At 37.1% G+C, this 13,681-nt stretch overlaps 1 protein-coding gene across 2 annotated transcripts in view; it reads right to left on the reverse strand.

Moving 5' to 3' along the window:
• The window catches only part of HELZ (helicase with zinc finger), a 138,435-nt gene that overhangs the window by 103,726 nt on the left and 21,028 nt on the right, over positions 1-13,681 (reverse strand). For both annotated transcript variants that reach the window (XM_054047282.1, XM_054047281.1), the window contains exons 2-8: positions 13,069-13,296; positions 12,128-12,164; positions 8,705-8,829; positions 5,486-5,542; positions 4,019-4,070; positions 3,438-3,513; positions 13-211 (exon numbers count right to left, since the gene is read on the reverse strand). In XM_054047282.1, coding sequence (XP_053903257.1) covers positions 13-211; positions 3,438-3,513; positions 4,019-4,070; positions 5,486-5,542; positions 8,705-8,829; positions 12,128-12,164; positions 13,069-13,278 — 756 coding nt within the window. In that variant the 5' untranslated portion in view covers positions 13,279-13,296. The remainder of the gene's footprint in view (positions 1-12; positions 212-3,437; positions 3,514-4,018; positions 4,071-5,485; positions 5,543-8,704; positions 8,830-12,127; positions 12,165-13,068; positions 13,297-13,681) is intronic.

Here is a 13,681-nt window from a genome sequence, read left to right on the forward strand (position 1 = left end):
TGTTTTCCTTACCACTTTCTCAGGAGATAATGAATTCATCCATTTCTCAATCAAGGTTTCCATATAACTACCCGAACATTGTTTGTTTTCCTTCTGTTGTTTTAATCTTATCAAGCGGGAAGCGTATCGTTTTTGCCATTCTGTTAGCTCTTCCTGGGAATGTGCTGAAGTACACTGTGCACCGTACCTGCAGATCCCTTGCTCTAAAAATCTGCATAAAACATGAAAGACAATTATGCCTCAAACTTTTCAAAGTTCCAATTTAAAAACAAAACAAACAATAATTGAGATTTCACTTCAAAGAGTTTTCTTCTGGCTTTTGATTCTCTCACATAAAACATAAAATTGCAGGATCAGTCACTAGAAACTGGTTTAGCTACATATACATGTACATACAGGATTGTTCAGCAGCAGCCTCTCCTGCAGTAATGCCCATAATGGTATATGCAGAATTTTTCTAATTTAACCATAAAGGGCCATAAATCACTTTACTAAGAAACTTTTACGTTCAAATAAATACGTGCTGAACACCTAACAATGTCAATGACAAACTTTTCCCTAGAGGTCATGTTATTACTTATCAGATAAGTTCTCTTTCAGCAGAAGTTTTCTGAAGCAACAGTGACATCATGTGGTTCTTTTAGTTAACTTCAGGTACATATTGTGTAAATAAATGTTCTATAGATAGATTTAGAAAATCTCCCAAAGGACATACTGAACACCAGCCTCTTTGAAACAAGAGAGTCAGACCAAGTAAGTGTACAATACTATATTATATTTGTGGATTTTTTTTAAATAATGTAAAGTAATGTTCCCATGTGATATCATTTTGCTTACGCTTTAAAATTAAGAAATCCCTTTAGTGTCATCTTATCGCCCACACACAATTTAAGAATTGCAGTTTTCTCAGAAAATGCAGTTTTCTCAGCTGTTATTCTACACTTTGCATTCAAATAGCTATATTATTTGGAAAATATTTTTGTAGCTAGAACTTTAACATGTCAGCTGCTGCAGCTGAAGTTCTATCATTCTTTAAAGCTGTAAATACTTAAAAAATTAGACTAGATGGAGGGAGAATTGGAGGACAGAATTTAATTTTTAAGGTTTGACAGTATTATGAAATCATCTGGTATACAGCATAAGATTGATTAATTATAACACCACATGTACCAAACAGCTGACGACAGCCAAGGATCCAAGCCATGATCTTGTAAATGTAGAAAATGTGTAATTATAACATTATGTTCGTATATAAGTTTACACTACAGGATGAATTTAGACATCTTCCCACATTGATGTGTTACTGAAAAAGAGGATGGATCAACTAGCTCAAACCACAGAAAAGTAAGTTACAAGTTAGATACTCAAATCATTGATAGATACAGCACATGATGATTAATGTTATGACCGTTTCGTAGTAAATATATTATGTAACAATGCAAATTAGATGGTAAATCTTGAGCTATGTGGTTGAAAAATCACAGAAAAACCTTGAAGCAAAGTGTCTGATATACAAGCCACATTTACTTACAGTTGATTATTTGAATTAGCATACTCTTTCCCTTTAAGAAAAGTTTAGAAAGTTTAAAATGATGTCACTGTGTTGTGAAGGCTCAAAGTGTAAATTGTGTATAAAAGAAAGTAAACGTTTTAGATATCATGTTAACAGAAGTGTTCTCCTATTATTTACTTAAAATATTTTCACTGAAAACATTTCTTTGTTTGGATTTAAACACTCCCTGCAATGTTTCTAACCTCAGTGTACCAGTGCATGAGAATTCTAGAGTGAAACTGATTAGGATTAAAAAGTGAAACTGACTAGTCTATTTTCACAGACTAAACTAAATGAAGGGCAAACACAAAACAAATTTATAAAAATGTGAGTAAAAGAAATTGTTTAAATTTAAAACAATCTATACTATTACTAGCAATACATGTAAGAGATTGTGTTTTGAATGGATAATTTTATCAACATCCCTTAAGAAGAAATTTCAAATTCATTCCTGACCTAATAAAAAAAAAATAAACCATAATATACACTGCTGGATATTTGGAAATTTTACTATTATTTAGAAAATGTTTTCCCTTTGTATTAGAAGTGTTATCATTTTCGAGAAAATATTTCTAGAAACAAGTACTTGGGTTCTTCCTCATCAGCACTTAATAGGACGATACAGCACTTTAAATCATTCACTATTAACTAGTATTGCACACTCTTTCATTTCTCAGTACTTCTAGCAACAATTACATTTACTTTACACATTCAGTTCCTTATTGAGTACGTCTTGCAATTCCTTCATTTCATTATCTAGTAGATGCCACATCTCTATTGCCAGGTGCCACCCTCAAGACAACTGTGGTTTCAAAAATTAATATTCAGTGTTCTTACTGTCTTTTTATAAATAAATCTAACTCCCACAGCCAGAATTATAATAATCACATGGATTCACTAATCAAGACCTTCTTCTCAACCCAAAGTTAATAGCTCCTGTAATACAGAAGTAATCAGTGGACATTAGATTATATCTTTAATGGAACAAAATTCAGAACTGGGATTAAAAATCTGGCTCAAAATGCCACTCTTTATAAAGGTACAATATTGAGAGTTAAAAACAGCGGGCCTGATTTTTCTAAAATGCTGCTGCTTCTTTCATATGGCAAAAAAAGACAATTAGCAACATTCAAATAACCAAGCCCAGGAGCAAGATGACAAACTTCACACAATGCTCCTGTTCTGTGAATGTCATCAAAAGGCTACCAAAATCAAGTCGTCAATCTCCTGGCATGATTACCAGCATGAAATTATAAAAGGCTGAGCACCGAAAACATCAATGGGAGTTGCAGGTGCTCAGCACCTCTGAAAAATCAGGTCCAAACAACCTAGATTTTCACACGCTCAATCATACCAGCTGAAAAGCAGGTCAGATTGCTACACACCCTGGGAAATTAATTTCTGCATACATGACACATGCAAGACGGAATCAAGTCACAGTGCAGGACTTCACAGGTTAATATATCTTTTGGCGCTTTTACTAATGATAAAAACTACATACTCCATACACAGGCAGCATGGTCTAATGGACTGAGAAAGAGAGATTGAAGTTAAGAATGCCAGTCTTAGCACAGGTTGTGTGATCTTGAGCAAGGCATTTCACCTGTGTGTGTGAGCTTCTCCCTCTGCAAAATGGGCTTAATCATACTTAAGGGTTGGTGTTATTGACTTCATTTTACAGAGAGAGAAACTGATGTGCTGAGAAGTGAAGTGACTTAACCAGAGTCACACTGTGAATGGGTTCCCTGATCTAACAGGTAGGTTATATTCCTTGACCTCATAGTTTCTCCACTCATGAATTAAACAGTTATGGGCAAATAAAAGAAATGAAATTATCCCTTAAACAGAGGTGCTTCTCATCACCGATAAAACTATATCACTTTACCTCTTACACAATGTGTACTCCTCACTACTTGTGACACCCCTGGGTGGGGGGCGGAATTGCCAACCATCCTGAGAGCCTGTAGAGTAATGGAGGATTCTGGTTATTTTTCCAGTTGCCAGTATTAGAATTATTGGTAGTAACTACACAGGGTTATATGTTTCTGAACACCATCTCACAGGATATAAACACACAAGCAGGTCTGCTGTTTCCCCATAGCAATCTACTGCGCAATTGATTTCAATACCTGAGAAATTTATGTGGGACAAAAGTTGGAATCATATAAAGCAAGTTACACAAATTAATCTGTAGTATTCCCATAACAAACTGACCAATAAATGTGGCCTGGAGTCTCCAAACAAAACTGGAGAGGGGGCATGTCTCTCCCATTTCATTGACTCAAGCTAACTATTCATGCAGTGTTCCCCTTTATTGCTAGTGCCTTCCCTCCAACTAAACATCAGGGACAAATGATTGGGCCGTGCCTGTACAAGACAACGATGTTTCTTCAGACAGCTACAGTGGTTCCATCGTCAATGCTTCACCATGCAACTCAAAGCATCTTTTAAGTATGTTCTACTTACCATCTTCCAAATCTTCCCCATGGTATCCTGAGGGTACTTTGCTAGCTGATGCCTGCAATTAAAAACAAAAAAAAGATATGTTAGTTCACATATCAAGATTTTGACTGTAAGTTCCATTTTGCTACTGTAGTCATAAGAGATTGTATTTTAATGGTCAGTACGAAAAAAAATCTCAACTAGTTCAAACAACATTCTGGTCACAAACCTGGGTCTCATGTTAACATGCCAGTAATCACAGTAACTGAACGGGGGAAACTTAATGTGAACATTAAATCTACTGTACCACAGTGTACTTCTCTGATGAAAGAAAAAAATTTAATTGTACTATCTAAAAACTTTGACCCCAGTTCACCACAACATCAAACTGTGGTCAATAGGAGCCAGTCACAGCTCGCTGATCCTCATCAATCCAACCCCTGTGGAAGTAAGAACAGTAGCGGGGGCCTATTCTAACGTCTGCCACTGGTATAAGGCCCATAATGGCTCTTATGCCAGGGGAGGATTAGGTATGGTAGAGCTCTACTACTCTATGTCCCCTCCCAGCCACAACCACCCCTCAAACATCTGATATCCCTTTTTTCTACCTTTTACTGGGGTAGGAGAGGCAGCTGGTGCAGAAAGTTGCAGAGGCACATCTCTGCCAGCGGAGAGCTCTCGCTGGCTATTTTAAGATCAGTCTGAATCACTCCCATGGCACAAAGTGGCCTTAGTGGAACGGAGTGTGTGTCCTTTTTTTAAAAGCTATTGTTTAAAAAAGAGGGACTATTATTTTTGTGAGTGAATCATACTGCTGTTAGAGACATAAGAATTTAACATATGACACTGGCAAATGAAGTAGTGGGCTGGTCATTGAGCAGCTTGTTCCAAAGCTGAACATAGATGCAACAGAAAGAGTCGAAGTGCAATCATTTTAATTTGCATCTGGAATAAGAGTACAGTCTTACAATGTACTGACACCTCAATTCATTTTATATTTAGATGAAAAGAAAAGCAATGATTTAAAGAATATGAACAAAGTCCATATATGAAAACAGTAATTCAATCAATATATATATAATGTTTAGACTAACCCTTCCCTCCTACAGATGTTGATGGAGCATCTAGAATTTGCTAGTCACTTTAAGTCTTACGTCATGTTTAGGACACAGCTAAGCGCTCTAGTGGATAATTTCCCCTGGAAAGAGGAATCACTTTCTGAGTCATAAGAAATAAATAGAGTGTATGTGGATGTTCTCATTTTTCCCTGCTCAATACTGCAAGCCACAGTCAACCACTTTTCAGCATTTTTCTTATTCTTTCGTCAAAAACAAAGATCCAAGACTGGTGTAAGGCTGCTTTAAAGATGGTAAAGACTGGTAGGGCAGTGGAGGCTATGGTGCCCAATAGACCTTGTTCAAGGAGCACGGAACAAAACACCCTGCAATTGATCAGTTGTCACCTTCTTCCCAATAACATACTTAATCTTACCTCTGTTTCAGCAAGAAGCATTTTTAGTCTTGTCAAATCTTTAGTTACCATCCCGTTCTAGGGAAAGAGAAAAACGTTAGTGCATTCGGTACGTAAATCCTCTACTATGGTAAACACAGGCAGCAAGGAACATTTTTTTCTACCCAATATTTGGGAAAGGGGATGGGCAAGAGGGGAAGACAAATGAGCTGTTGAGTTTTATTACATAATGGTAAATGACATACTGTGCAACACTGAGCAAACATTATTATGCAACAAGGAAACTTGCCGTTGATAAAAGCTAATCTCACGCGACAGGTGTCAGGCAAAATGGGATACATGTGCAGGACAACTTGATAAATTAACTCTAGGAAATCTGGCAGTCACCCACATGAAGCATTAATAGCCTCAACATTCACAAGACAGTATAATTCAGAACAAATACCCTAGAGGCACTGTGGCCCACCGGAAAGGGATTCAAGAGACCTGGATTCTATTCACAGCATGACCACTGGCCTGGTGGGTGGCCTTGGGCAAGTCATTTCACTTCTCTGTGCCTCAGCTTCCCCATCTGTAAAATGGGGATGATGATACTGACCCTCCTTTATAAAGAGCTTTGAGATCTATTGATGACAAGTTCTATAGAAGAGCTAGGTATTATTACTATTATTATTGTTATTAGAATATTTACTCCAACTCAGGAGTCAATATCAGAAATTCACACTACTGTATCCATGATCTAGTCACTTCTTCTCAAGAAGCTATTTTGCAAATTGATTACTTTTACAGTCTAACTCTTTCCATTCTGGAGTATGTTCCCTTTAACTCATCTGTAACAGTTTTCACTACAATGTAAGGGTTAGCCTTCTAACTGAAAAATAACTTCACATTCAAGGGAATCCCAAGTAAAATCCTTTAAAATTAATTTATCTAAAGTAAAGCAATCTCATACACATTGAGGGCATGATCCTGAACTCAGGAGTTCTGATTCAGGTCTGTGGTTTCATTTAACTGACCACTTACTGCATTTATTAAGTGCCACTGAGTTTGTTAGATAGCAGATTGTTATAATCCTCCTTTACATTCCACCTGTACTAGAGAGCAGCAAAATGAAACTCAAATATCTTTACTGCCAGCCTGCAAATTTGATAATCCTCATACACAGAGCTTTTATTTGAAATGCTATTCCATTTCTTTCCAAAAGCAGAATTCACAAATCCAACTCGTAGGGCTCAAATATAGAGCATAAAGAATTTAAGTTACTGAGAATCATTCCCTTATACTACTGTGGGGGAAGCTGGATGCATTCCAGCTTCTTCAAGTAAAAGCACTCCAAACTTTATTCATTGAATTACTCCACACAGACACTGAGAGAAGTCAGTAAACCATTTGCTGGCTTTAATACTTCTACTGAAAACAACCACGAATTATGATCTTTGATCTGTCATGAGATCGTAAGTTTCAGCTTGGGCGTAGGGGCTTCACTTAGAAAGACCAAGCTATGTGTCAACCCACTGTAGCATAACTGCCTGAAATACATTGCCTAGGTAATGGAGTATTTGGCTATTTACATTATTTTTTCTGAAGGCAAACTCCTACTAAAAGACATGAAAATGTATGTCAATCCTTTTCATTCTTTTTGTTTATCTTCATAACCATATCAGATAAAAGTAAATTATTACTCAGAGAGTGCATTATTTTAAAGAGAGAATATATCTCAGCAAATTTGTTTGCCATCAGGAGTGTATTACACCAACATAATGTATTCCTCTGCCGTTACAATATTTATATCCAAATTTAGATTTCTTCACAACTAGCCAATCATCCACATGCAGTAGGATACCCAAGATGCATATTTGTTCCTTGCACAGTACCCCAATCTTAGATGTTATAAGGAGGTATAACAGGAAGAGGCATGTTTACAGTCAGTGTCGCACTGCATGTCAACCAATCCCAAGACTTGTTAAAGATGCCAGGATTCATCAATGGAAACCCTCCAATCAAGGGACAGTAGTCCCAATGGTTGATCGCTGTAGGGAAAACAAGAGCCCCTTCCCTGATGAAAGTGAAAGGAGATTTGTACCACCACCATTTCTACCAAACATTTTAATCTTCAAGTAGGCTTTAGATTTTATACTCTTCAGAGCAAAGGCCCAACAATTATTTGGCACAGCTCACATATTGTATAGCAACAAGTGGGCTTATGGTATTTTATATATATTAGTATTAATGCTGCATGTTTAAGCTCTTAAATCATTCAACAATTATAGGAACACCCTTAAAATGATAAACTTATTAAAATTAGAAACTTGCTTTCACAGAACGCTTTTTTGCTTTTTCTTGCCAAGGCCTGAGTTCAGGGTTCTGGGTTTCTCCTCAAGGAGCTTTTGAAGTCATTAACACCTCTGAGAGCAAAGCCTTCCTTACACTACCTTTGATGTTAGTGTTATCATCAGCTCGTACAGGTGAAACCTGGAGCACAGATACTGAAACTGTGTGAAACTGAAACTGTGAGAAACTGAACACAGATAGTAAATCCTGTGAAGGCTGATGTACATCCTTAACTTTACACGTGACTGGAGTCAGGGAGACTACTCATGTGCATGAGGTAAAGCACCTCTGTAAGTGCTCTGCTGGATGAGGGCCTAAAAGAGGACACTTGAACTCAGGTCGCAGCAGGCGAGTCAAACTATTGGACTTTAGAATGAAGTATTTGGATTATTTTCTATGTCCAACAGCTGTGAAGTTTACTTAAAAACAATTTGAGTCATCTTTAAAAAATATAATCACATCAATGTGCTTTCTGCTATAAAAGCTGAACTTAGTCAACTGAAGCACACACAAAAAGGTCTCAGGTGGATGGTTAAAATACAGGCAAAAAGGATGGAAACATATGCTCTGCTCTATTAAATGGCACATGTACAAAAATTACAGTACATTCCATGGGGATTAGATGCAGACAACTAATTTAAACATTCTACAGATTTGTAACAAAAGTAGAAAAAAATCAGCAAAAAAGCGCACTGGCTCAGAAACATTGGTAAAGCAACAACCTGGGCTCTTGCTTACATATGAGCACCTGAATGTTTTAATATACATTTGTCCTTGGATTTTTCATATGAACTATTTTATTGTTATCTATTGGTCAAAGAGACAATCCGAGATTTGCTACTAAATGACTAAAAAAATCCAAAAGGAAATTAGTTTTCAAGTGTTGTAAATTAAATCACATCCACTTACCAATGATTCACCCATCAGTGATTTGGAAAGAACATTAGATACAACTTGCAGCTTCCCTTTAAGATGCATGCAGCAAAGCACTGCACGGAAAGAGCCATCTCCCTTGGCCAGTCCCTCTCCCAGCACTGCAACACAAAGCACCAACTTTTAGCCCCACCACAAGACAGTACAAACTTAACTACACCCAACTCAGTTTTCCCTTCACCTTTAAAACTAAAATGTCATCTGAGAACTAGGTTTGCACCTTCCCTTCCTGAATCGGCAAGGCTTGGACCGGCTTTGCCCTCATGCCTACTGTCATTTAGCAGTGACATCTCCCACCAACTAAGAAATTATGTAGATGAGCTCAAAGGAGATGCAAGCCCATCATCCTTTAGCCAAAAGGGTGGTGACAGCATCCTTGAAGTTAGGGGACAGTTAATTCAGCTCTTTGACAAGGATACAAAGGATCTCCCTCATCCCTCCAAGAATCAAAACTGCAACAAACCACATTTTGGTGATAAAAACATGTTCATGAGGATCCATTCATGCTAGCAAAAAGCATACTTTGTAGTTTGCAAATTTACCAAACCTCTTCATTGGTCAGTTGCTCCAAATAAATTAATATTCTTACTACTTTAAAACAAAATAGTCCAGGTGACTTGGTATTCACTCGTGCTGCAATAGGAATGATTGTTTTGATCCTGATATTTAAAAGCTTCATGTAACAGTAAACTTTGTACCAGTAAACTATGGGATCAGATAGCTAGCCAAACAGATACTTTCCTTGACATTTGCAATAGCAAAAGGATTTATTTCATGATACAGAAATGCTCCAATCCAGTAGTAATAACACTTAATTATATGTGTTACTTGGCCAGAAAGAAAATTTCCTTTTTAAGAGACTGAAACGTTAAGTAAAATTATGCATGCAAATTGTAATAATGTAGGAAGCCTGTTTGTTAGAGTTACAATCAAAAATATACATTGTTATTATTGCAGACAATGTCACCACTTGTGTTTCTACTGCCAATCACCAGTTATGCAGTTCTTAGATGTGTGTAGCTCCCATTAATGCTAATGGGAAGTTTACAGGCACAAGGACTGCAGGATTCTCAAAAAACAAATCAATTCTCCCACTTAATAGGTGTACATGTCGTTATGGGAAATTATGTGAACACATCAACGAAAGAATAGTCCCAAAAGAACATCTATATAAAAAATGACAGGACATGTTTTCCACTATATAATGGTAACCAAACCCTGATTTTAAGATGCCTAAAACATGACTTTCTGAATTCAAATCACACTGCGGCTGCTGACAACAATTTCAGAATAGAGACTTACTTCCCAAATCAGAAGGAAAAACAAATCTCCAGAAACTCAGTTTTAAGATGTATGACAGTTGTTAATTAGGATAACATACCTCGAACTTTAATCAATTAAGATATTTTATATATTTAATTGGAGTTATTTAGCTAAAGCATTCTGTTGCAGTAGGCCAGCACATTGTAACTTTTCATTTTTAGCAAAATTCTTTGACTCTTTATGGAATAATTTAAGAGAGTCACCCTTACAGTAAGCCCTTGTGCTTCTATCAGTAAATACAACTGTTTGTGGAGAATACATACTTCTAGCATGCATGCTAGAGCATGCATTTCATTCCTTTTAAATCAAAATGAAGTCATTGGTGTCTGCAATATGTCAAGTCTTGTAAAAAGTCATAACTGCGGATTGAATAAAGCTTTTTCGGTCAAAAAGGTTTGTGCATGCTTCAATGGATACCGTTATAGCCGACAGGCCTAAAACTTGATACACGCATGGCATTTTTATTTTAAAATGTCCTTTCAATAGTAATAAAAAACTTAGACCCACCGAGACAACCTCTGCAGCTGTCTTGAAATGCTAGCTGCAGGGAGAAGATCAATTAAAAGTACAGAATAGGGCAAGACTATCAAATCTGTTTATATATAGATTATAAAAATCGTTTTGGTATTAAAATTGTTCTAAAATTACATATTTTAGACCTGGAGAAAAAAAAGATTTGTACGTATAATATGCTAGACCAGACTTCCGTCTAGAACAGCCCTGTAAGTGAGTCTGATTTTAAAGGCTTATCATGGTCAGAACACGGTTTAATTTTTTCTCCCTACCATGCATTTCAAAAGAGATCTGTTTAAATTAAAAATACATGTTAATCTGCTCTACGGTTGGCATATTTTTTCAGCAATTACCATATTATAGGTGCCCAATAAGGAAAAATATTCTTAACTGTATAGCTCCTTTGAAATATTCAGGTATCTGCTATACATGCTGAGAAGAAACAAAGATAGTCTCCCCGTGTAAGTCACAAAGCTGTCTCAAGGATAAATCTCACCCTTACTGCAATCAATGGCAAATCTTCCATTTGACTTCAATAGGACCCAGATTTGGTCCTCAGAATATTAGTCAATGAAAATACAATTAATTTAACGGCATTCTCTCTTCTCCCTCCTCTCGCCATTATTCATCCTTCCATACATCTCTTCCTGGCTCTTTATTCACTGTCAGGAAGGACAACTGTGCAGGCCAGTTCAGAACAATGCATCTCTGGCTCTAGCAGCAGATACAATAGGTGGATTTTAAATATAGCACTGTTTTAAGGACAGCATTGCATATGATGAATACATAGAAAATATTCAGAAATGATAAACTCTCAATCATCCCATCAAGTGAATACATCTATAGTACAAGTAATCACACAATCCCCATTTAACAATTGCTTTCAAACTGAATCAGGGCTTGGGGGGGGGGGGGGGGAGAGAATCTTTGTATTACAATTTAACTAATCTTGAAGAGACAGAGCACCAAAAGGTGGGACCTACCCACAGTATAATTTATTTCCCAAGTCTATGCTAATAAAGCCTGATTCCATACCCAATGAAATCAATGAAAAGAATCTGATTGTCTTGGGTGTTGGATCAGGTCCATAATAAAAGAACAGAACTTTAGCACAGATTCCTCTGTAAGACTCCAATTCAATAACGCACTAGAATACATATTTAACTTTAAGTATGGGCTTTACTACACATGTGCTTAAGGGCTTTGCTGAATAGGGATGAATTTAAGCATGTTCTTAAAGTCAAGCACATGTTTTGCTGAATCATGGCCTAAATGCAGATAAAACATTTATTCTTGCCTCTGGGAAGGCAGGCAAAATTGCCAGCTTCTTCTTGGTCATCAGAGGGATTCGCGGTCCACTGGTCAGCTGCCACCCTCCACAGCAGAGGTGGCTGTATTTCAGTGGGGTTGTACTGACATTATAAACCAGAGCAATAATTTGGGTAGGACAATTTTATGACATTAAAAAGGCAAATATTTTGATATTCGTTTTAGAATGTTCTGTAATCCAGAGAACTGATTACATGTTGTTAGAAATCACAATAGATAAATAAATCAGCATACCATGCCTACAGTCTTCATCTGCTTGTCCATAGTTTTTCTGGGGGAGGGAAAAAAAACGGTTTAAAAACAATATTATTCCAATCAGGTTAAACGACTTCCTGCTCCAATCAACAGCTCCCTTTGAAACGTCAAATAACCCATTTTCTCTTACACATTTTTTCAAGGTAGATAATGTGATATAGTTGAAGGTACATTAGTTCAACTTGAACTTCAGACATGGGTCTAATACATTCACCTTTAGAATGTTGTCTTTTTCCGGGATTCTAACCAAATGGGTGTTTTAAGAGAAGAGGCGTCTTTGTGTTTGTGTGAAGCCACAACTTCCGGAGGGAAATATAAAACTATCATTTCCCACATTTGCTTAAAATTCAGACTGTTGCCTGTACATTGTACAGTTTACTTAATCTTGCACTATTATGGTGCTGTCAGAACCTGCGGGTATATATTTTACTTGAAAAATCACAGTTTGTACATGTTCAGTAGAGACTTGCTAGAGCTTTGCAGCTAAATTCCCTGAAGATCCCATTCAGATAGGCAACCTTAATACTGGCACTTCCTAATTTTTGCGTGCTTGACTTTGCAACCTTATTAATAGTCTTTTAACATAGTTTTTATGTTAATTTAATATATATAATGTAATACATTATTAGTGAATATTTCTGTTTCTGGAATAAGCTTCACCAAAGTTAAAATACGTTTTTTAGTCAATCATTTATTCAGATTCAAACTACATTTGGGTCCCAATCCTGCAAGCTACTACACATAGGTAAACAGACCCCTGCAAAACTGAATCCTTACATCTGCTTTTGCAAGGAGGGGTTTTATGTCCAAGCAACATGACAATGATAATAAGGTTCTGATTTCTAATTAAACATTGAAAGATAAAAGGCACTTGATTCTTCTTCCCAGGTCACCTGATACTATTAAAGAGTCGCACTCACAAGTTGTAAAAAAGAAGCAATTCTATAGAGAAGACTCTCAATTTTTATGCGGTCGATTTCAGCCTGGCATGCCTCCGGGAAGTGAGCTGGGGGGTACTGGCTGAGGGAAAGGAGTGCCTCCGTGCAGTGCTTCACAGCCACTTCATAATCCTGCTGTTTAAGTGATTCACATGCTTGTTCACATGACTTCTCTGGTCTTCTGTCTGCCATGACTCAGGGACAGAAATCCTAAAGAGGGGGCAAGGGGATGATAAATGTTGGTTAGCTTTATACTGGTGATCAGATCTTGGCAAGCCTCCTTCTGTTCTCACTTTCAAGGGACCATAATCTCACCCCATCTACCCAGCTCCACTCATGTTTCCTACCTCACCCCCTCCTACTCCCTAAACTCTTCCTAATCCTTTCTTCATAGTTCATCACCTCCCCTCTTGCTCTTAGTTTTAGCCAGGATTCATCAGGGTACATAAGCACATGCTGAACTTTAAGCCAGTGAGTAATCCCATTGGTTTCAAGTTAGGCATGTGCATAAGTACCTTACTGAATGATTACCCACCCAATGCTCTGTGCCTTCATTAATGACACCCCCTTATCCTTTGAGAATAACCTACTTCCT

The sequence above is a fragment of the Malaclemys terrapin genome, chromosome 13 (genome assembly GCF_027887155.1).
Source record: "Malaclemys terrapin pileata isolate rMalTer1 chromosome 13, rMalTer1.hap1, whole genome shotgun sequence".
NCBI lineage: Eukaryota > Metazoa > Chordata > Testudines > Emydidae > Malaclemys > Malaclemys terrapin.